This window comes from Amphibalanus amphitrite, unplaced genomic scaffold, assembly GCF_019059575.1.
Source record: "Amphibalanus amphitrite isolate SeventyFive unplaced genomic scaffold, NRLGWU_Aamphi_draft 000244F_arrow, whole genome shotgun sequence".
NCBI classification, from domain to species: domain Eukaryota; kingdom Metazoa; phylum Arthropoda; class Thecostraca; order Balanomorpha; family Balanidae; genus Amphibalanus; species Amphibalanus amphitrite.
In genome coordinates this window covers 553466-575979 of record NW_024881739.1, presented here as the reverse complement: position 1 = coordinate 575979, position 22514 = coordinate 553466, and the positions used below count along the sequence as shown (strand labels likewise).

The 22514-nt window shown below is 50.1% G+C and overlaps 1 protein-coding gene across 1 annotated transcript in view; it reads left to right on the top strand.

Annotated features, from left to right (window-relative positions):
* Positions 1-17871, top strand: part of LOC122386226 (neuroligin-2-like) — a 152409-nt gene extending 134538 nt beyond the window's left edge. Inside the window, exons 6-8 of the mRNA XM_043375222.1 lie at positions 2557-2705; positions 12318-12436; positions 16169-17871. Of these exons, the coding sequence (XP_043231157.1) occupies positions 2557-2705; positions 12318-12436; positions 16169-16989 (1089 nt within the window). The 3' untranslated portion in view covers positions 16990-17871. The remainder of the gene's footprint in view (positions 1-2556; positions 2706-12317; positions 12437-16168) is intronic.
* The last annotated feature ends 4643 nt before the right edge of the window (positions 17872-22514 follow it).

Below are 22514 nucleotides of genomic sequence, written 5' to 3'. Positions count from 1 at the left end.
GAGGCATATTTCAATGCCAATGCCAGGGCAAAATGCACTGAACATTGAAGAAGACATAGACCAATATGGCCTCGACACGAACGCTAGTACTTTTTTACTTTCAGTTCAAGCCTGACAAAGCTCAGGACAAAACGTAAGTTAGAACTGAACACTTTTACTAGCACTGGCGGATCCAGCTCAGAGTTTTGGGAGGGGCAAACCATACAAATTTATCGGTTCTTTCCATGCACCGTCCATAGGCGTAATGTTAAAATTATGCCGTTTGGGAGGGGCAATTGCCCCATTTGCCCTCCCCTGGATCCGCCACTGTTTACTAGCCCCTTTTCAGAGCAAGAGGAGGTTTGAGGATCTTTGGTATTAACGCCTATATTCACTGGTATTCACGCCGATAGGATTCACCTTTAGGCGTGAAAATAGAAACGGTGGCTTTGCAGCCCACGCTGGCGCGAAGTCTGCGACCTTGGCAAAGTTTCCGGAGATCGTGTCTCGCTAATGAGATGGCCACCGGTTAAGTGAGGTAGGTCGTCACCTCAAGCGGGTGTCGGAAGCGACAGAGTAGTGCAGGATAGGGATTGACGTACACCAAGACATCTTTCCGCCTGGTAAATAAACGACTCTATGAATACTCTCTGACTTCTTTAACTTTACCTTAGCATGAATAAAGGAACTACAATGGATAGGCCGTTCTGGGAAAACTAAATCCAGCCTATTCCAAGTCGAGACCGGGTTTCTAGCTGGGAACATTTATTATGCGTTGAGGCTCAGTTTCATTCAACAACTGAAACAGTCGAGATAAGATGGTTTTAGCAGTGAATTAAATAGGATTTGCTCTAGTACATTGTCACACAACACAAAATTTGAGACGAGCTTCTTGCCGAAATCTGAGACACCTCTATATCGGGCCCACCGTTTTATCTGCCGCTCAATGGCGGCTGTCCGGTCACAGGACATCCATCCTTCCACGGTCGACTGGCGCCTGTCGGTGTCGCCGATAGCCTGGGGTGCCCACAGCTGCTCCGCGTCCCATCCATGTTGACCTCGACCCGGGCGACCAGCGGCGGCCGGCCCCGGGCCCAGGTGTCGCTATTTTCTCCGTCAGCAGCGGATTCCGGCCAGACACATCACAGGGACAGGGCTAGCGCGCTGAGTCACCTCCTGGCTGGACCTCCCCACCGGGGCTGGGGCTGTGTGCAGGTCTGGGAGCGGCAGCTGAGGGCAGAGGGGAGCGCGAACATCGACATCAGCGATAGCGACATGCTGACCTCTGTCCTAGCGCGCGCTCGGCGCGGCTCGGGGACACTATCACCGCTCACATTCGCTGACGGGGCAGCCTGGTGTGCCGGCCGGCCGGCGGCGCGGTCAGCCGCGCTGCTGGCGTGGCCCCCGGCCGCCCACCGCCCTCCAGAGCCGACCCCAGCGACGCCCGACGCGGCTGCTCGATATTCATAGGCTTAATGGTGAGGCGGCCGAGGCGGCGCCGGCCGAGCGGCTGGCATCGGTGCCCGGAACTGTATCTGGCCGACAATCTCGGCCCGGGGCCGGCCGTTCTGTGCCGCTCTGCAGACAGTAGCACTCCGCTCCTCCGCCCCCGAGGGGCGCTGGGTGCTGGGTAACACCGCCCACCGCCCGCAGCCTGCCGCCGCGGATCGTTCGGCCGTCTGACCCCGGCAAATGATGCGGAGCCGGTGAGCGCCGAACAGGGACGGCCGCGCCAGGTCTCTGCCATCAGATCCGGGGCATTAGTCGGCGGCATCTCCGCGGATTGCCCCGTGCACGGGGCTGCCGAGATCGATGCTATTGACGTCTGGGCAGACCCGTGAGCGCCGCCCCGGAGAGCGGTGTTTTCCTTGTGCCGGAATGGAATAAATCAACGCTGTTCGCCGACAATGTGGCCCGACGCTGCGATTTGTTTACACTAGTTTTGTCAGTAGACGAGCGAAGCGCTGCTGGAAGTTTTCCAAATGCTCCTGCATATTGGGACAGAATGGGACGGGATGCACGGCGATTCGGTGTGGCATTGCCCAATCGCTTCTCGAGGCGCCCAGCACGGTAGCTCTTACAGCTAATAACGATGTGGTGTCACGCTGCACGAAATGTGAACCCATAGACCTCTGTATACAGAGGTCTATGGTCAACCATACGTCTGGCTTATTGGCGAGCTGGGTGCGACAAATAAACAAGCAATAGTCATTTCTTGCTGGGTTATTGCCAAATACCAGGATTAATGAACACTGCGCCCATATTTGATTTGAACTTGGTTGTGCTATTCACGTATGTATGCAAGGTTTTTTAAATATTTTGATGACAGTTTATCTATCTGTTAAGTCCTGTTAAATATTATATTTCCGGTGTTTATACTTGCATTATAACTAATCGTATAGACTATGTTAAATATTCAATACCAAAGTCATACACTCTATTCCAATAATTGTTCCACGCAAAAGCAACTTAACGTTTCAGTGTCAGCTTTGACCACCTCTGCGCTCTCTGACCCGACACCAGTACTGTTACCTTGACTCATCCCGCCCCCTCTCCTCCCATCCTCTCTCCCGGCAGAGCGTGGGAGGAGAGCACGGCGCAGAGATACCGTTCGTGTTCGGCTGGCCCCTGGTTCAGGAGACCACCGGCGCGCCGCAGTTCACCGCTGACGACATCGCCCTCAGTCAGACCGTCATGACCTTCTGGACCAGTTTCGCCAAAACCGGGTGAGTCTGCGGTGCGGTGTGGGGATCACTGGTGAGCTGTGGTTCGATCCTGTAACAGGATTCAGTAGTACATAGAAGCCTGGTGAAGATGACTTTCATTGAATCTCCTTGGAATGTATGTGGTACATATGCTCGGACACATGCGTGTTTTAATTAGGCTTCACAGTTCACTGAATGGAAGAGAGGTAATCCTTGACGCTCGGAGGTAAGCACTAGTGAACATGCCAGCAAAACTGAATTCAGCGCAGTTTCACGGTGTGACCAGATTTTCAGATGCTTTGGAACGTTTGAACTTATTTATTTATCGTTATTGTACATTTTTAACAATGCAAATAAATCTAGCCTTGTAATTTCAAAGCTGAGCGCAAGAGGACACCGCTTGAGTTAATGAGGTTGGATTGTGCAAATGTGCATCATTAGCAGGCTTACAACTGATGTGCCGCGCGACTATCTAGATATGTTGCATACGCATTTGATGTGTTCTCTTAGCCTGTCGATTAAATCAATACCCGGCCGGCGGCAGCGACAGCCAATACCGGTCGGAGCTGTTATATGCCTCCATAATGACAGGAGCTCGCTTTGTGTCCGCTCGTCGCCAGTTCTGTAATTGGATTGATTGTCATTATCTGTGTGCGATGTTCCCAGCTGTATTTCTATTCTGTTGTGCTGGCGAGGAACAGTTTACGCGATTGTCCGTAATCGGAGAAATTATACTCGTAGAAGGCCTTGTCACCCTCAACATGTCCGTCAATCGTGCGGTGCTCAGTCAATCACATCTATAGTGCTGACCGAATGATTGTGAAATGCAAGAGTCGATCAGAATAGACATAAAGACACAGATAATTTGCTGACGTCCTGTGTGTACTTGCTGTCCCATTTTGACATTTTGAAAAATCGCAGCGAAAGGTAAATTGCCGTAACTAGCTATGTATATTGATAGAGACAAATAGAAAAACACGGAACAACGTCCATGCACTATTTGTTCCGTGTTTTTCTACTTGTAACTAGCTATCCAGTGCAATGGAAATTCTTAGGACTTTTTGTCAAGGCAGATTAACGTGGAAATTCTTGTCTAAAAAGTGCAAATACTTTTTTCAAACTGAAAGATGATAATGTGAGAAGGCAGCTCTGCTCACTGAGCAGTGAGCCTGAGCACTCAGGCTTTCAGAGTTTGTTTTGTTTTGTTGGGTTAGGCCCTTTCGGTCGACAAGACCATTGCAGAGCCGGAAGGATGATAGGAATTAGGGGGAGACATTGGTCTGGACAGGCACCCTAGTGAGTCGCCGGGGCTGAACCCGTCCAGAGGACAGGCCACCCAGCCCCAAGGCACTCACTGCACCCGGCTACGGGGTGCGCTCCCTCAGGAGTAGCGGTGCCGCTCCAAGGGAGCAGCCCGCATGAGATAAAGTTGCCTGTCCAGCCCGGAGCCCCCCGGAGGGGGGTTGCGGCGTGGAGGAGAAGGATTTCAGTATCCTGAGGATAGAAGCATGGAAAGGTGTTTTCAGAGACCAACCCTGAATCTTTATGCTGCGCCGCAAGCACACGTGTACTGCGGCACAGCATTCTCCAGGCGCTCAGTTGGCAGAGCCATCTATGAGCAGAGGCTGGAAGTACGAGCTGCGCTGCGCGTTGTGGTGCTTCGTGGCGCTTTGCCTTGAGTGACCAGCTAACAAGCAGGACTTTGGCTCTGATTTAGCTAATTCCAAATGCTACAGTTATCTATTGCACTACGATGTTCAAGTATGGAGTGCTCATGCACAGCTAAAGTACTAAAAGGTTGGGAAGAAAAGGTGAATGATATGGTGATCGGATCTGAAGGAGCCCATCATCATTTTTTCCATCCTTCCTTTTTTAAATTGAATAAATGCCAACTACATCAGTTAAAAGTGATAGAATGATGTATTTCGCTGATAGCTTTGGCCTTCCTGGCACATTGGCCTCTACTGCAACAATCCCATCTTCGTACCAAATAACATGAATTACTCGCCTCTCATACACCTGTTCTGTACTTATATAAGCCCCACCGTGTCTTATGTCTGCACGGTTCTAGAGTCTGTCGGGACACATTATGCTATCAGTGGGTGCAGCGGAGCAGCAGAACGGACACTGCCGCCGTCAGCTGCCGCAGACACACTCGCCGGCAGTTCGTCGAAACCGGCCGCCGGAGCGGTTGTGTAGCAACCAGGGAGTCGTGGTCGCTTCGGTGAGCACAGGAGAGCGTCCTTTCCGTGTTCCGGCTGATACCGGAAAATACTGGTTAGAGGAAGTGGTGCTGGTAAGGGCTAGCTAGATAATCGCTGGTGTTAATAGAGCTGAAACAGTTGATGGTAAACAGAGAGGTGGTAAACCAGTTGTTGATGCTCGGTGTCAGTCGGTGTGCGCCAGTTGGAACTGATCGGCGGTGCTCGCTGGTTGTCAACAATAATTGATTCTCCAAGATACTCGTGACAATTGATAGTCACTAGCTTTGATCCACGAGCAATCCACTAGTGATCCACGGGCGATCCACGAGAACATGACAATCGATGGCAGCTGCCAACAATTTTCGGCAGGCCGATTCGACATTTGTCGTATTTCACAGGCTATCCATCTACTGTGTCATTTACCAAGTGAGCTGCCATTGTCACTCCAGTATTCCTGCACCGCTGACATGATCTCATCAGCTCCCGCTGCAGAGCACTGATCGAGCACTCCACAGCCACCGGGACTCGCTGTAAATTCATTTCGACCACGGCCAAAGAAATCCTGCCATCGGCGCTGGGGCGATAAATTGCCGGGAATTCATTACAGCGGCCTCCTGTTTTCGGACCGATTCGGCTGTGTGCTGAATCGGCAGCCGGCCAGCCATCCATCCGGCGAGAGACGCAAAAAGACGCCATCATTGTCGCTCGGCCGCTGACGAAATGCGACACGCATACGCGACGACAGTGGCGCGGTGCTACGAAAGCGGCGCGCCCGTGACGCCGATGGTGAAGGGCACACTGCAACGCGTGCTGCACGTAATGCTCCAATGAGCGAACGACAGACGCGCTGTGCAACAGCCAACACCCTCGGTCGCCGCCCCGGCAGATCGCCTGAAGGACCGTGGCGTCTGTTTGCCTGCATTGACGGCCGTTATTGCCGATTTCCTGCGAGTAGCCTCGGGCGCTCGCCGCCGCCGCCGCCGCCGCCGCCCGCCGCCGACAACGACGACGACGACGACGACGACGACGACGACGACGACGACGACGACGACGAATAACATCGCGGCGGCACCGGTCGGCGGAGCGGGGCGGCTGGGCCGACGCGTGCCGCATGCCGATGGCCTCCCGGACGTGTGACCGGTCGCTCGGTCGGTCCGGCGGCAGACCAACTGTCTCCGGTACGTGACCGGCCGGCGCGGCCCGATGACGACCAATTGACGCGCTCTCCGGCAAACTGTCGGCGGCTGAAGTCCGCGTCAGGTGAAGGTAGCTGTCAGACAGGCTGCCAAACAATATTCTTAACAACGACTTTCACAGAAAATTACTTTGATCATTACAATTAGGCGGAAACATATTTGATAGGTATGCTTTCAATGGATAATTTTACGGCCCTTTGAGTATATGACGTTGATACGATGTTGTTTGTTGAACAGATCTTTCCTTCGGAAAAATCAAATGTAATAGGTAACTCACCACAACACGCTTCAACTCAGTGTGAAGGAATGCGTAGTTCTCGGCGTCTTCATATTACGCAGTCCTGGCGGAAAATATATGCGGTGGAAGGAGGCAGTAGGATCGCCGAGGCGATACATTTTGTTCTCATAAGTGCTGTGAGAGTGTCTCGTCTCCGTTTATCTTCTCGCATAAGTGATGAAATATTATCCGACATAAATAGTTTTACTGGTTGATATCGCCGGTTGGCTCTGGCTGCTTTTGGTTACCAATGCGCTGGTCTTTCGCCTTGCTTCTTAAACATGAGCTTTATTCATGCTCTAATTTATAAGCGGTGCTAAAGCACGATTGATAGCATATGATTATCATAGCTTAATGCAATCAGGTAAACTGTATGGAAACGGTATGCAACCGCATGGTCGTAAACGTGGTAAATGTCCAAAGGCGCATCGGCCAGTGCAAATGATTAACGCTTTTGAGCATATTGACATCTTCAGCATACCAAATATTTTAGATTTTTGGCAGTTGTCAAGAATGCTTTTGCCTTTGCTACCCTTTGTTTGTTTGTTTTTCTTGGTGCGGAAGCATTTTGGACTTCAAGACAAATTTGACTTTGGAGAGTCAAATACTGAAGCCTATTTAAGCGTTGCGGCGGTATATCACTAGCATGTTTACAGAAATGCGAACTGCACCAATTAAATACAGCTCGACCCATCAGCCCGCGACTACTCGGGACTGAGTCTGCTAATTTCCCTTGCACATCTATATCTGGGCGAGGCGCAAAACGAGGGAGGTAATTCACCGGAAATTACCAATTAGAGTGTCTTAGATCTGAATTGACCTCGATGAACGCCGCTAATAGTAATTTCCTGACTAGCCCGCGCACCGACGGGGGGGGGGGGGCGGATATCCGCCCCCCCCCCTGAGGTTTTTCGCGAATAGCGGGAAAACCGCGGCGCGTAGCGCCGCGAAATTTGGTATGACTATAACCTCATCAATTTTACACATGGTGTGCAAGTTTTCAAGCCTCCTACCTTTCAAGGTCAGGTCACCAGGTCACTTTGAATGACCCAACCTCAAGTCACTTTTTTGCAACTTTGTCACCGTGCCAGAGCTACAGTAGATGTCGGAGGCCTTTGAAAGTCGCAGGATGTTATTAGGTCGTTAGTAGCTACAATTTGTATATCTCGGAATTTTGATATCGGTGACCTAAGGTCAGGTCAATTTCGCGACCTCCCCATTATAAGTCAATGGGGGAAAAATCAACTCCCTGTTTTTACCACTAAAACGGGTCGGAATGGCCCCATATACCATACATGACTTCATATACGATCAACCTTCACTACCTTGAGGTCTGTTTTGCTGTTGGGCAGCTGTGAGGTCATGTGACGTCATCAAAGGTCACCAAAGGTTTTTGGCCAATAACTCCGTACAGGAACAAGATACAGACGCGTGGATGGTCTCATTGTGTTCAGCTCGTCAAGACGCATCGAATGATATACATGATGACCTCGAGGTCACGTGACCTGAGGTCAACCTTTGACCTTGACCTTTCGAGGTCAACATATATATCATTCGATGCGGATTGACGAGAGGATCACGATGATGCCCTTAGTTTGTTCCTATCTTGACTAATTCGAAAGTTATTCGAGAAAAACTCTCTCCATATTTAGCGCCGCCATTTTGACTTTTTCGACCCCTGTGACGTCATCTTTGACCTGACCTGAAAATGACCTTAGTAAAAATTGTAGATCTTGACCGTGCGTATCCGATGCCGTTTACCGCTTGTCGCTATCTTGCTTCGTTCTCGAGATCTCAGGGGGGGGCGGTCATCCGCCCCCCCCCCCCCCCCCCCGTCGGTACTAAGTTGGCGCAGACCCCCGTCGGTGCGCGGGCTAGGAGTCAACCCAAGATACGTTTGCATCTGGTAACCGGCTTTTGGTCTGGCAGCTGGGACGGTCGAAATGCGTGGCACGTGCGAGCGGGGGACAAAGCTGGTAAATCACCAGGATTCCCCTCTCGACGCGCCGCGCGAGGAAGACCACGCCTCAGCAAAGACCGGCTTCGGCTCTAGGCGACGGGGATTAGCGAAGTGAAATACGACATGAAAGCTTTACGAGTGAAACTAAATCAGATGGCGCTTTCGATAGGACCCAACAAATCTATGATAAAATTATTTAGAGTGTCGCTGGTCGAGGATTCCATGCGGCACCTTGCTGGCTAAGGCGGACATTTTTATGTTCTTATTTTTTGTGTTTTTTTACATGATTTTTAACGTTTTTATGGTTTAACTTGCTTTTACCTAGGCTCTACCAATGATACGGCCCTGAAACTGTCATTCAACAGGAAGGGAACTTATCACGATCACAGCGTAACAATCTTTGGCTCTTGGCTTTAGAACCGTTGTAAAATAAATGTCGGCTTTATAGCTGCAATGGCCAAAATCAAAGTTGAAAAACACGTACCTACTAGAGTTCCGTCAGTTGACAGAAGGGATGTCTAGCTGGTAACTAGCTTAACTCCGACTGGGTACAGCTGTGCTACTGAATCAATTAATTGTGATTTTTTTTTACTTTAAGCCATGGACTAAAAAACTTCTTTTTTTCATTTTGGTGGTGGTACTATGCCTTTTGTAATGACTCGGTTTCACAAATCTTCGATACGTCCTGCCTTCTGAGATTCTGCATGGTTTCGGCAAAATCGCGTATATCGCGGCAGCAATATAGGCACAGCGCCAGCCTCGTTTGTTGACAATGCCAGCCGCTATGCACGAACATCCCCCGCCATTGGCCCTTATTGGATATTGCAATATTTATTGACTTTGAGCAAATAGAACGAAGGTTGCGACAGCCACTATAGTGGTCTTCTTTGTCAAATGATCCCAACCAAGAATTGGCAGGAATGCTGTGATTCTACTGGAATCTTGTAATACATACAACAGCTGCTGCAATAAGTTGGCTTTTGGCTGGCTATTTAGGAGGAATTTAGGCTGCCTTATTAAACCTGTAAGACAAGGACAGCGCAATATTTTTTCTTCCTAACTCTACACGCTCATAGTGCTGAGTCATGAGTGTATACCTTTACTTCAGTTATAGGGTGAAGTCACTCAGAGATGACTTGTCACTCAGTCAACGGTTATAGCCAAGATTATTTCAAATATTTGGAATATCTTTATCAGGTTCGCTTTGTAGTCAATAGGCACGAAATCTGAAAATTTTCCTCGAGATTTTTTCCTTAAATTTTTTCCTTAACAGAAACATTTTCCTTATAGAGAAATCGACGAGATGCGCACTTGCATCAATTTTAATATTCCTCATTGTCCATACCGGTTAACACCTTCATTTGTCCCTCTTATTTCTAATCTTAGGTTTCGTAATGCTGCTGAGCCTTGGCGAGCTTAGCCATAGCCGGCGTTCTTCTCATTCCCTCTATCTCCCTGTGGTGAATTCCACAGCAGGATGACGACCGGCGCATTCATCTCCCCCAACTAGAACAGCCATCCATCCACGGCGCTCAGATTGAGGCGCGGCCGTTTGGCGCTCTCCCTCTCCCCCTCCCACCCCTTCCCGGGGCCGGTCGGAGCTCCCGACACCCCCCTGCCCGGGTACCACGACTGTGCCACCCCGGATCGGTGCCACCGGCTTCCGCCGCTCCGGCTCGTTCAATCTCGACCGGGCGCACGGAGGATGCCGAAACGCCCCCATATGGAAATTGAGACGGAGCTGAGGTGGCGGCCGACCCTCCCTGTGCATTCTCCCTCTCTCTTCCTCCCCTGGACGAAGAGAGGGGAGGACGATAGTCCAGGAAGCGGTATTTGTAGGATGGCAATCTCCAAACGTTGGGCTGCTCGTGGCTATTTTTCGTCAAAGAATTTAGCCGATTAAAGGTAGTGTGCCAGCTTTCCTGGACCGTATGGAGTTAATGGCCCAGATAAGGAGAACCGGATTTTTAGAACTTATCCATACCTTCAAAACTCATGGAAACGTCTTAAATTCTTCAAATTTTGAGTACCCCAGTGCGAAATTCGCCCCGACGGGTTGTCGGTCGTACCCCAACCGCATTTCACACCACTATGAACAATAAATGCACACACTGAAATCGCTATTACCGATTTGCTCATCCAATCAAGTTTCGATAAACCCGTTCATCATCAGCTCCTGCGGTTTCGAACACGCCTGTTAGGTGGTGCGGTAGACCGCGCCCAAAGCCAGGGCCCCGGTAACGTGAGGTAGCCGAGTCAGGGCAGCGTGCGCTGACCCAAGCCGGAGCCGCGCGTCCTCCCGGTGTCATGTGATAGCCCGGGGCTGCCCGCGGGGATGCGGTAGACCGCGCCCAAAGCTGCGGCCCCGGCTTGGGTCAGCGCACGCTGCCCCGACTCGGCTACCTCACGTTACCGGGGCCCTGGCTTTGGGCGCGGCTTCTGCTCATACTTTGTGGTGCGGTGGTGGTGCGTCGGGCTGCGCGCTCTGACTTCGGCCAAGAAAAATGCGTCAGCTGATCATTGTCATTTCTGCCACTTGCGTGTGGTGAAATGGGGTCATAACTTATGAGACGGCTTTTTCATATCGATTATTTTACATAAAATCATATTTCAAACCATAAATAATGTTCGACAGCCAAATAAAAGAAACAATACCAATACAGGCTTACAGTTTAAGGCTCGACATTGTGTTGTCTACGATTAGACAGCTGATAACTCATTCCCGTACGTCGTATGGTCGTAACACTATAATGACCTTTGCTTATTGTCACATGTGCGCCGCATTCGCGATTGTTGCCGACGCCTGTTTACAGGTGAGCCCACTACAGTTGTTATACATATCTAAAAACCGATAAACTTTTAGGCGAAAAAGGCACTATTCCAGGCCCATTTTTGATTTTTTTGCGATATTAGGTAAAAACAGAAGCTTCTTATCCTAGGAAAAATAAAATGGGAAATCTTTCAAAGGTGGCACACTACCTTTAAATTATTTGCTACCGGAGGACTGTAACACACATTTGTCATATCTTTTACGGTATCGTAGCAATTGAAAAAGACCAAATAGGAAATATTGTTCCAAACAGCCGGCTAGGTATTTCTTCTCCTACCTGCGAATGATATGAATTGATGAAGGAAAGAAGCGAGATATATCATTTTCGTACTCTTCTTTGAACCTTCTTTCATATGGGAAAATTCGCTGCAAGCCATTAAGACATCACAAGGCCGGTTAAATAACATTAGCTGAGGAGCATAAGGCTCGAAAAGATCCTTCAATCTCATCTGGGCACAGACAATGCTAAGCTCGAGCTCACGGGCCCTGTGTCAACGTCCGCGGTAAACGGCCCCATTCTATTTTGCATAATTGCATGCCATACGGCGTCGTCAAACCTGATATAACTAGATAAGTGGATGATGAAATTTTAAAAATATGCAGAGAGCTTAGGCTATAGCCTATTGGCATACGGACGGATTACCGGGATTCCAATGGAGTACACAAACGTACGTGATGAGCAAACATAGAAAATAACTCGGTCACCAAGTTTTTTCCTGCTTATTTTAGATGTGCACAAACTTGTGCGGGCTGAAACTGCACACATTCAAATTATGAGCTACGAAATACATAACCGAAATGAAAATACTAAGCTCCTTGCTTATCGATTCCTACCTAAACATTGAATATAGCTAAAAGAAATATGAGAACTGCAAAATAATGCATGGTAAGGAATAAGCACGACTAGTTGAATACGTAATTGTTTGACATGGGTGTAAATGATATGCTGTTTCAAATTTCAAGTGTCTATGCTCTAGCCGCCTTGTGTTTGAGTTGAAGATTATATTTTCACTTCCTTCACCAACAGTGAAGTTGGATCGTCACCGAGCCAGCAAAGGAGCAATTGGTGATTGGCGCGCATCTCAGCCTGACTGTCAACACTCAACACATCAACAAATCAGCCCAGTATTTGCCCCCGCCTGACCAGCTGACCTTCCTGCTTTCAGGGACCCGAACGAGCCGCCTGGCCAGCCGCCGGGTCACTCGGCGGACCCGGGCGGGGGTCGGTACCGCACCACGGCCTGGCAGCGTTACGATCGCACCTTCCGACAGTACATGGAAATCGGTGAGACGCCAGCCAGCTCAGCACGGGGGACATACATACGATAAAAACTAAAAAGAAAACGGCTGATCTGGGGTGGATCTGGGGAAGCACGGTGGGGCTCGCCCGGGACTCGCCTACACACCTTCCTGGGTTTAATGCTAGTGGGTCCATGTCGAGAATTAGGTGTAGAGGCATACATGGACTGGCTTGGGTCTGGGTGCATGGCGAATACAAAACGACATCGGTAAGTGGCTCGCTTAATTAGAAAATTTTAATGGGTGCTCCACCAGCCTTGCTGGTGTAAGCTTAGGTTGTCATTTCATATCCAACGGTGTTGAGCTAGAGTTTGAAAATGATACAAAGTTAAGCTCGACTAATTAGATAATTGTAAAAGTAAATGCGTCCCGGTAGAAAAGAAGTACTGTAGTCATATAAAAGTAAAAGCAAGCTGTATATTCAGCTTGCTCTCATCCACACCTCTTACGCCCTAAAGGCAAAATGAATTTAACCAGCTGTTGGTAAAGTCAAGATTCTTACAGATAGGTAAAGCCCAGTTCTGCGGTATAATGTGTGGTTATTTCACGTCTAGTAACTAATAATGATGGAAACGTTGCAAAACTTTCCCACTGAGGGAAGGTCAAGGTTATTCATTTTCATCCCGTACGCTCGATCAATAAGCATTAGGTAAGCATTTCACAATCCTTGAATGCCTATTCCAGTCATCCATAAAATTTCAGTTACCGACCGTCAAAGAGCAACTAAGAATGGAAGTGCCGAGGAGACTGGCACCTGAGAGCTTTCGATTGCCGTTTTCCCCGTCTTTCTACGACCATCGGTTCGGAAGTTAGACAGGGGGGGGCAGAATCTGCCCCCTTAAAATGTCCCATCCCTCACTCGATATTTCAACCTCTTTATGATGCCAGCCTACGAATGAGTCTTCGGCGGCTGTTGGTACGTTCACCAGAGGCACTTCAACCGGTGTCAAGTAGATGTCACTCATGGGGAGTGTGGTGAAGCCTTTCCATTCGCTCTCGAATGATGCCTTGGGAATAACGCCTAGACATTTTTTTACTTTTATATTTATTATGCATTGAGCCATGCTTTCCTGCTGTTCAGAAGGTTTTGACTCCCCTCAGCTGTCTCCTCTACCGTTCCAGTTCTGCGTCTCAAACTCTCTCCGATCCTGATCCGTGCTCCACTCGTCATCGCCAGTGCGTTTCGCAGCAGGGTAGCCGCCGCTTCTCTGCGCAATTTTCAGAGACATCTCAGTATTCCCAGAAGAACCCGCTCAATTATCCCATCCTGTTAAAGCTGTGTCGGGCGATATTTCAGCCATCCGCCGCTATCCGTCCGCTCTGCTCTCGTCTGTTCCCCGGCCTCCGCCGCCGCTCGCGGGCGGTACAGAGGACGGCCTCCGTCGCCGCTCGCGGGCGGTACAGAGGACGGCCGCCGCCTCTCTCGGGCGGTACAGAGGACGGCCGCCGCCTCTCTCGGGCGGTACAGAGGACGGCCGCCGCCGCCTCTCTCGGGCGGTACAGAGGACGGCCGCCGCCTCTCTCGGGCGGTACAGAGGACGACCGCCACCGTCTCTCTCCGGTCCATGCAGGCGCAGCAGCGGCCGCCGCTGGGCACCAATGGGCTCCATCGAGAGCGCATGTGATTCCCGGAGGATTTCCGAGGGCTTACTGGCGGGGCAGGCTGAGTGATCGGTGATCACCGATACCGACCGCCAGAGGCTCAATAACATTCAATGAGGATGAATTAGGAGACGTGGCTATCTTCGCCCGCAGCGGTCGTGTACTGATTGTATCAGGCGAGGAAAGGAGTGGATAACTTGAAGGTAGCTCTTGGATGTGTGGTAATGCTAGTTAGCCATAGCATAAACTCAAAAGTGAAAAGAAACCACGCTTTGCTGGCGCTCCCAGGAAATGTCTCGGGTTTTATTTGTTTTTAATGTCAGAAGACATCGGGAGCCAATATTTTCTGAGAAATGTAGGCATATAAATGAATATGTTGTTTTACTTCATGAACACGGGATATGAATACTAAATATGTGCCGCTAATTCGGATAAACGCCTAGCTATGTATTTCTCAACTAGATATTCCGAAAAGCAACCATTCTGTTGGTAGGCATTTCTTATGATTCTCACTCTACGAGGCTAAAAGCTTGCACTTCCTCTTGCTCCTGGCTTTTAGAATGGTAATTGGTGACGTTGATCAAATTTCTGCCTCGATTGCTAATGTTCGTATTCTCTGAAACAAACATTAAATAATTAATGCATGCGCTGGTATTATTCGCCTCCATCCAATGTTAAATGCGAGCCGAATAGCATACACATCAGAATGGAATCGCTCCAGCTTCATTGCCGAATACGCCAAAAGCTCGATGCCTAGTTTACCTCACCAATGGTGACCGAGTGATTGACCGAGTTCAGTGCGCGTTGGCAGCTGTGATTTGAAGCTCTCGGTCAATGGCGGCGCCGCTATCCGGGAACGAGTCGACTTGGCCAACTAGAACAGATCACCGGTCTAAGTTGATTGAGTCAGACACTTATCTGATTGAAACACGCCCGCGTATCGCCGCTCGGCCCAAAGTTTGACCAACCACTTACTGTATACGGGACGGAGAGCAATCATGTCGGCCGCAAACTGCGGATTGGCGACAATGGCTGGTAATGATGGGTGGCGAAACTGAGCTCGGCCTTGTCCGCGAGGTAACACGTCTTCAAGCAGTGTTCAGCGAAACACTGAACTTTCTGAGGCCTGAGCGTAGTTGAGTTTGTTAAAGTTATGGCTTTTGTGCGTTTGACGCAATGATCAGCTCTCTTCACGCCCAGCAGCTAAAATAAGTAACCCTATAATTAGGTATATTTTAGGTAATTTTGTTTTAGGTTGATTAGGTAAAGATACTTTATTTGTGACCTTTAAAATGGTCTTCAGGTAATGGGCCATGTCAAAACTAAAATGCTTTTGTTTTCAATCGGAGAAAGATATACGCAAAGTAAATATGTACTTTTCCCACCGATAATGATGGAAATAAACTAATGTATGGCCGACATAAGCGGTCTTACAATGCCCAGATGGTTCACGCAGTACAGGGGCGTGTTTTCTTGGGGGAAATTGGTCCCTCCATCTGTCTCAGCTAGTACCTACTTTTTCTCGCCACCCCTGCACCTCGACGACTGGCCCCGCCCACCCGTTCCGCCTACATCCCGTGCTGCCGGCATGTCTCAAGCGAGTCATTTGAGTCGGCGTGAATCGATGCTAATGTCTACATTAGCTAGGAGTAATTGCCGCACGAGCCGCACGGCCGGCGGGAGCGGCGGCGCCGCCAGCGGTGGACGCAGTGCGCCCCACGTCAAATCGGCACCGCGGGGCCCAAATGTGACGCCTCTAATTAAATATGCTAATGAGGGCAGCCAGATTCGGTGACGGCGCCGCCTAACGAGCGACGAAATCGATATGACGCCAGCCACACATGCGATTTGACGCATTTGGCAACATGCAAAACGTTGATGTTTTCTGAAAGTGAGAAGGGAAAGTGAATAAAACAAACTGGGCTGGGGAGGGTTTATATCGCTTATTTTTGCACTGCATATCGGCCAGTTGTTGAAGATGCTGCAAATATTGTCACTGTTTCTCCTAAGAATTAGTAATTTCACAATAACAAATATCCAGGAGGGAAATTACGTAGCAACATGCAAGTTGGCAATATCTAAGTGTTGTCTTTTCAACATCATTCCTCCGTTGCAGGAGATAACCCGCGGATGCGCAGCCACTACCGAGCGCGTCAGGTGGCGTTCTGGAACGAGCTGGTGCCGCAGCTGCACGAGGCAGGGGAGCGCTCCCGGCGTCCCGAGCTGCAGTTCGAGGACACGGGCGACGCAGCGCACCTCTACAGCGGCCCCGTGCGGCCCTCGTGCTCCCAGAGTCCGCGGGTGCGTATCGTGACGGCGCCACCGGCTACAGAGCCTCCGGCCACCACGGCGGCGCCGGCGGTGACCACCAGCGCGTCAGCGCCGACCTCCCCCGCCCCGGTCACCACCCAGAGCCTACACACCATCTCTCGGAGTCACGAGCGGGGCGCTCCGTCCGACGACGGCTGGACGTACTCGACCGTACTCAGCGTCACCGTCACCATCGGCTGCTCACTGCTCGTGCTGAACCTGCTCATCTTCGCCGGCATGTACTACCAGCGGAAAAAGTACGAGGAGTCACGCAAACGGTTCCAGAGCAGCGCTCAGCCGAGCACGGTGAGCCTGGACCTCGGCCAGGGTCAGACGCCCGGGCCGGGCTCGGTGTCGGCCCGTCGGAAATCGGTCGGCAGTGGCAGCGACTGCGCGGCGTGTAAGAGCGGCGGCGCCCACCAGCACGGCAGCCTGGAGTCGGGCAGGCAGACGGCGCTGCCGCCGCCCAACGGCGAGCTCAACTTCGCGGTGCCGAAGCCGCCGCCACCGCCGCGCGGCAGCACGCTGACTCTGCCGTCCTCGGAGTCGCAGCCGCTACTTCTGCACCACGCCAGCGCTCCGCCGCCGCGCCGGCCGCCGCCGGCGCTCGACGAGCTCCGGGTATAGCGACCGGCGCGCCGTGCAGCTCAGACCTTTTTGTAGTGCAAATTTTTCGACGGGTGTGCTGCTGAGCGCGCGTGCGTTTGTGTGCGGGAGACCGACAGTGGGGTCGGACAGAGCCGGAGCCAAAGACAGAGGGGTGGGTGTTGGAAGCATCAGGGGAAGTGGAAAGAGTACGCCGTTGTGGAGACAAAGAGCGGCGTATATGAGGCGGAAAGAGCTGAGGCCGGGCAAAGTGCGTTGTCCGGACGGGCGGAGGAAATGTGCCGCTATTGATGGGTCACGGTGCCGGAGACAATCTGACGACACCACGCCCGGAATATCCACATTGTCGGCGCATTGTGTTCCGTTCAGGCACAGCTGATTTGTCGAGGCTCTCCCATGGTGGGCCACCTGTTCTTCTAGCCATGTCTTTGGTGCTAGGCGGTGTCAAATGCGTGTGCACATTGGACCACTGTGCGGTATCTACATCACTCCATTAACTCTGGACAGTCACCTCCTGTATTAGGGGAGCGACTGGTCGGGGACGGAGGAGACGGTGCGCTCATCGCTCATCTAACTCATTCCGGCACATATAGGATGACACGTGAATGGAGGCGAGCGTTGATTGTGTTGCGTCGTCTCCTAGCTTTCCGCCATCCCTCTATTCTCAGCTGTGACCGAGCGGCAGCGGCCGGGGAATCTGCGCGGCACTGCTAGATTAGGAGCTGTCCTCTCTCTCTCGGGTCGGTCTTTGTTTCTGTTTTCGTGAGTGTAGGGCAGTGGCACCACCAATCCAGTCACATCGTATAGCTGTTAGTTGTAAACGCTGTTTACGGGACATATGCTCCCCCAGGCTGTGACATGAAATATTGGAAACTGTTTTTTGGAATAAACACAACTGTTGTAGTTCACGCTATATCTGTACTTGCTGAATTTTAAAGGGACCCTCCCACCTTCAAAAAAGTTAATGAATTGGCACGAAAGTGATGTCGCTCGGTTCAGAAAGAGCGAAAACGAATATCTACCAAATATCATCGAAAAGTATTTACCGGTTTTCAAGATATTAGACTTTTACTTTTGTTTACTTTTTGGGATCTCCGCTGTTCCTAGCGACTTTATTTGAAAGTGCGGCATTTGTTGCGCGCAAAGCAGCATATACCACCGCGTGCTACCAAACGTTTTAGTAAAAGATTTAAAAATCGTTAGATCTCCGCTGACGTCACAAATTCTAAGGGGGCATACCAATGCACTAGCCCCTTAGAATCCGAAAACTGCAAGTTTGAAATTCCATATCTCCGAATTAAAGCATTTGTCGATGTTGTGAGTGCCCAAACCGGTGTTTGCAGGCCATGGCCACCAATTTGGCTATCTCAACTCAAAACTAATGTTAAGGTGGGAGTGTCCCTTTAAAACGGGGCGCTTGTAGATAAACGCACGCAAAACGTAGCGCGGGCTCGGGCTCGGTACGGGTTCGGGACTTGGGACCGTTGAATATCACCCAATGTTAGCAAACTAACGATGCTTTATCTTCAACACTGCAATAACGAGCCAGCTGAAGCCCTCAGCCACAGTAACTGACCCTCCGTCCTCCCTGGGTCAAGGCCACAGGACCACAAGATCACGTGACACGTCAGCTGGGACGGCGCGGCGCCTCGCTCTCCCAGTCGTTAGTTGCGGCACTTCACATACGCCAGTGTGTGGACCGAATGGAGCTGAGCAGTGAGTGAGCTTTAAAATAAATGCCCAGACAGGAATTATGACATTAATCAAGTCGGGCACTCTGCAACGGAAGAACTGCTGTTACTATAAGAAGAATGCCCTGAAAAGCCGCATCTGCCATAGCACGACAGACGACTGCAATTCACCAGCCATCAAAAGGTCAGTCCAGCTTTGAGTGATTGCGCTGTTTTCTGCAGTGATGTGTACTATTTCCCTATTTCGATGATTCGGTTTCGGCATGCGGATTATCGTGCCCCTCTTCTTTGCTTCACGCACGGCGTTGTAGAATAAGGTCCGTCAATAAGTATGGAATTTTTGGCGCTGCGAAGTATAACTTCACAAAAACATCACGATATGCATTCAAAGCTCCTGGATTGCATGCATGATTAACCCTATTAGTGGCAGGGGGGTTGTTTTCATCCACCCCTCAGGTTTTTTCGGGAATATCTCCGAAACCGCTGAAGCTACGATGCTGAAATTTTCTGACTTTTCCTAAATCTAAATTGGACACATTCCCTGAAAATTTCAAGTTCATAACTTTACCAGGGGCGGCTCCAGAGCACTGGGAATTGGGGGGTCCTATTCGTGAAGCGAGTCATTTGGGCGAAGATCACGATGCTGATGTATTATACATAACTGTATGCACCAGTTTTACGAACAGTGAATGAAAGGTATCATGTGATAACATATACAAAGTTATTGTGCATCCTCTTTTGACATGTTTTTGCTATAATAGGCGGATCCAGGCGTCCAAAAAGGGGGGGGGGTTATGTTTTACCTCCCAACATAGGTGCGCTGACACCGCCTATGCATGACCAATACAATTGTAGTCGTTCTCTCATAAGAAAATTGTAACATAACAAGACCATTGCCACCCTTTTTAGAAACAGTACCAACAAAAACCTTATTTACCATTCTTTTTGTGTACCCCCAATCTCAATGATCTGTATCCGCCTATGATTTTTGAAAATGCATATTTTTAGGATCCATGTGAATTCCTGGTTCATTCTCTATCGATCGGCAAAAGTTGCGTTAAGATTGGTTCAGAAACCTGGCCGTGATAAACAGTCTAAAATGTATCTGCAATTTGCCCGTTTTTACTCCCTCTACCCCCCCCCCCCCTATTGACATTTTTTAATTTTTATTTCTTTAGAAATGTAGATTACGTTGAGCGAAATCGAATGCCGTTTGAATTTTGAAAATCGGCCCGTTAGATCTCGAGATATCAGGGGGGGGGGTCGTAAACAGCCCCCCCCCCTGCCACTAATTTAGGGGTAGCCAGGAGCCTGCCACTAATAGGGTTAATCCTTTGATTCATGCTCTCATGTGTTTGAAAGAATCGTAGAAACAATGGGCTCAACCGGCTCGCTACCTCCACATCAATATCCTTTACATTGGGATTGATCCGACCATAGACCTCTGTATACCTCTGTATATGGTATACAGAGATCTATGATTCGACAGTTTTCACCGACTTTTCCGTTGCGCCACGCACGCAGTAAAAATAAAGTAAATTACTCCGCGGCGACCGGACAATAATCCGGGCAGAAAATCGCCGCGGCCCGGCCACGGTCTTCATTTCCTCGTTCGCTTCCGGGCGGCGGGCGCCATTTGGCCTATCTCTGTCGGCAAGCTGGCCGGTCGCCGGCCGCGCCGACCAAACGATGGTCGGCGGCCGACAGAGCCGCAGAGGCGGCTTTGATTTGGACGCCGCTTCGAGAACTCGCCACCGGAAATACGCGATTGCAGAGCGGCTCCGGCCGTTCGAGGGGCACATCCGAGCGGCGCGACTAAGCGACATAAGAGCGGCCTCTGAGAGATTTCTGAACGCCGAACGAGAGACGGTCACCCCCTGGCTGGCCCAGCTGAACACGAGATAGGATGAGCTTTGTGTGTATTTATTACGAAGCATGCCCTAATTTACACAATGTATATTGACGACCAGCATAACAGAGAAATTAATAAATATATAGATTTATTCATTTGTGTTATGAATATTTCACCTTATAAGGTGAAGTATTCGTTAAACTGAGATAGGAGTTAAAAATATGGCGCTTTCTAAGCACTACAAGAGAATTTGGATAGTGTCGCATCTCGTTCGGGAAGTGCAGTTTTATGCCGTGTTATATAGGGCATGATTTATTTCAATGTTTCTGGTATTGCGTGCAATCTAAATTACACTTGCATGCAACACAGATTACACTTCCATGCACACAAATAAAAAACAATGCATTCAATGCAATGTGACCTTTCCTGAGCCCGACATAAAACTGAGTCAGGACCTGTCGCAGTAGTCCAACTAAATTTGAGCCTAGACTTTGAGCTCACACTGGTTCCATGGACTTAAAATTAAGGTCATATCCGGCCAGATCCTGAGCTTTTGAAATAATCATTGTGTAAAATTTGATATTTTCTGTATTGGCGCTTCCACGCTTAGAAACATCGTTCAACGCTATTCATTACATTAATCTGTTCTGAATATCTATACAAGGCAGAGGGAAATGCACTATATGCAGCCCACACTATATGCAGACCGCACTCTATAGGCAGCCTGTCGGCGCTCTGTCTGAGGCCGGCGCACCATTTGACCCCACATCACGCGCTCGGCCGGCCTGGACTGCACTTGATCCTCGACTGACTCGAAACGGCTCTCGCACATCGTCTGATCGGCGATGATTAACATTTCCGGCGGCGTTCAATCTGCATGAGGTCGATATGTGACGGTTCCCAGTCCATTGAAGTGCTCCCTGATGGACGGACGGCAGATTTCCGGTCGCCAGACCAGCGCGCTCGGCTACACTTCCGGCCGTCTCGACGCATCGAGAGTCGGTCACTTGACGGTGAGGTGAGTCACTGTGTCTCTGAGTCATTGAACATTGTGGCAGCGGTGTTACCGGGGACTGGGGAGTCTCGATATTCTGTGCTGCTGACTGCTGAGTTACATGTTTGGTGCCCGTCGTGATGCTGGGGTGATGATGTGCTGCTCTGTGAATTGTTTTATGTCAACAACTTTGAAAGGGCGAGATGATCAAAACGTTCCGGCGCAAGAGTAAGGAAAAAAATGTACGTCATGATAGCTTGCCAGGCACCAGCCACTGTCTTACCGGACCTCTCGATCGCCACTTATCCCCGATTCCATTCCTGCACCCCTTCCCAAACCTAAGGCAGACGCAAAAACGCATTAACTTCCTTCAAAACACAGCCGTACTCACGAGCCGCCGTATTGGGGCACCACACACTCACAAACTCCGGCAGCCACTATCGCGGTACGAGAGTATCTAGTGACGACCCCACCGAGTGGCGACTGGCAAACGTAGGCACGCCGCAAAAGAAAGCAGGAAGACAAAACTGGGCGAGAGGCTCAGAAGGATGGCGGACGTTTTATCTGCGAACTTGAGACGCGGCAGCTGGCAGTTTGTTTGCATGGCTAAGTAGGAAGCCCGAGACGGTAGGAGCCGGGAGCCGCTGACGTTTTTGGAGAGCGAGCCAATTTAGACGTGGGTGGTGAGAACTGAGAACTATCACTCACTCGTCACTCGCTAGGGCAAGTTTTAAACACTGGGGAGTGGGTGCCCGCGTATGATGCAACATCGTGCCAGTATGGTTCTAAAAGCGGCTAGCGAACAGAAGCCCGGAGCCATGCGTCTCGGTCGCATGAAAAGGAGTTTATTGTGTTTGATGCTAAGATATATAATAATCTTCATGGGTTGACACTGCTAGCAAGGTCTAAAAGATAGTATTTTATTTATTTACTTTTATTTTGACAAGAAAAGTTTATCTGTGATTCGTGTATTCTCAAGCATTATGGTACAGCTTTTACATTAGGGTAA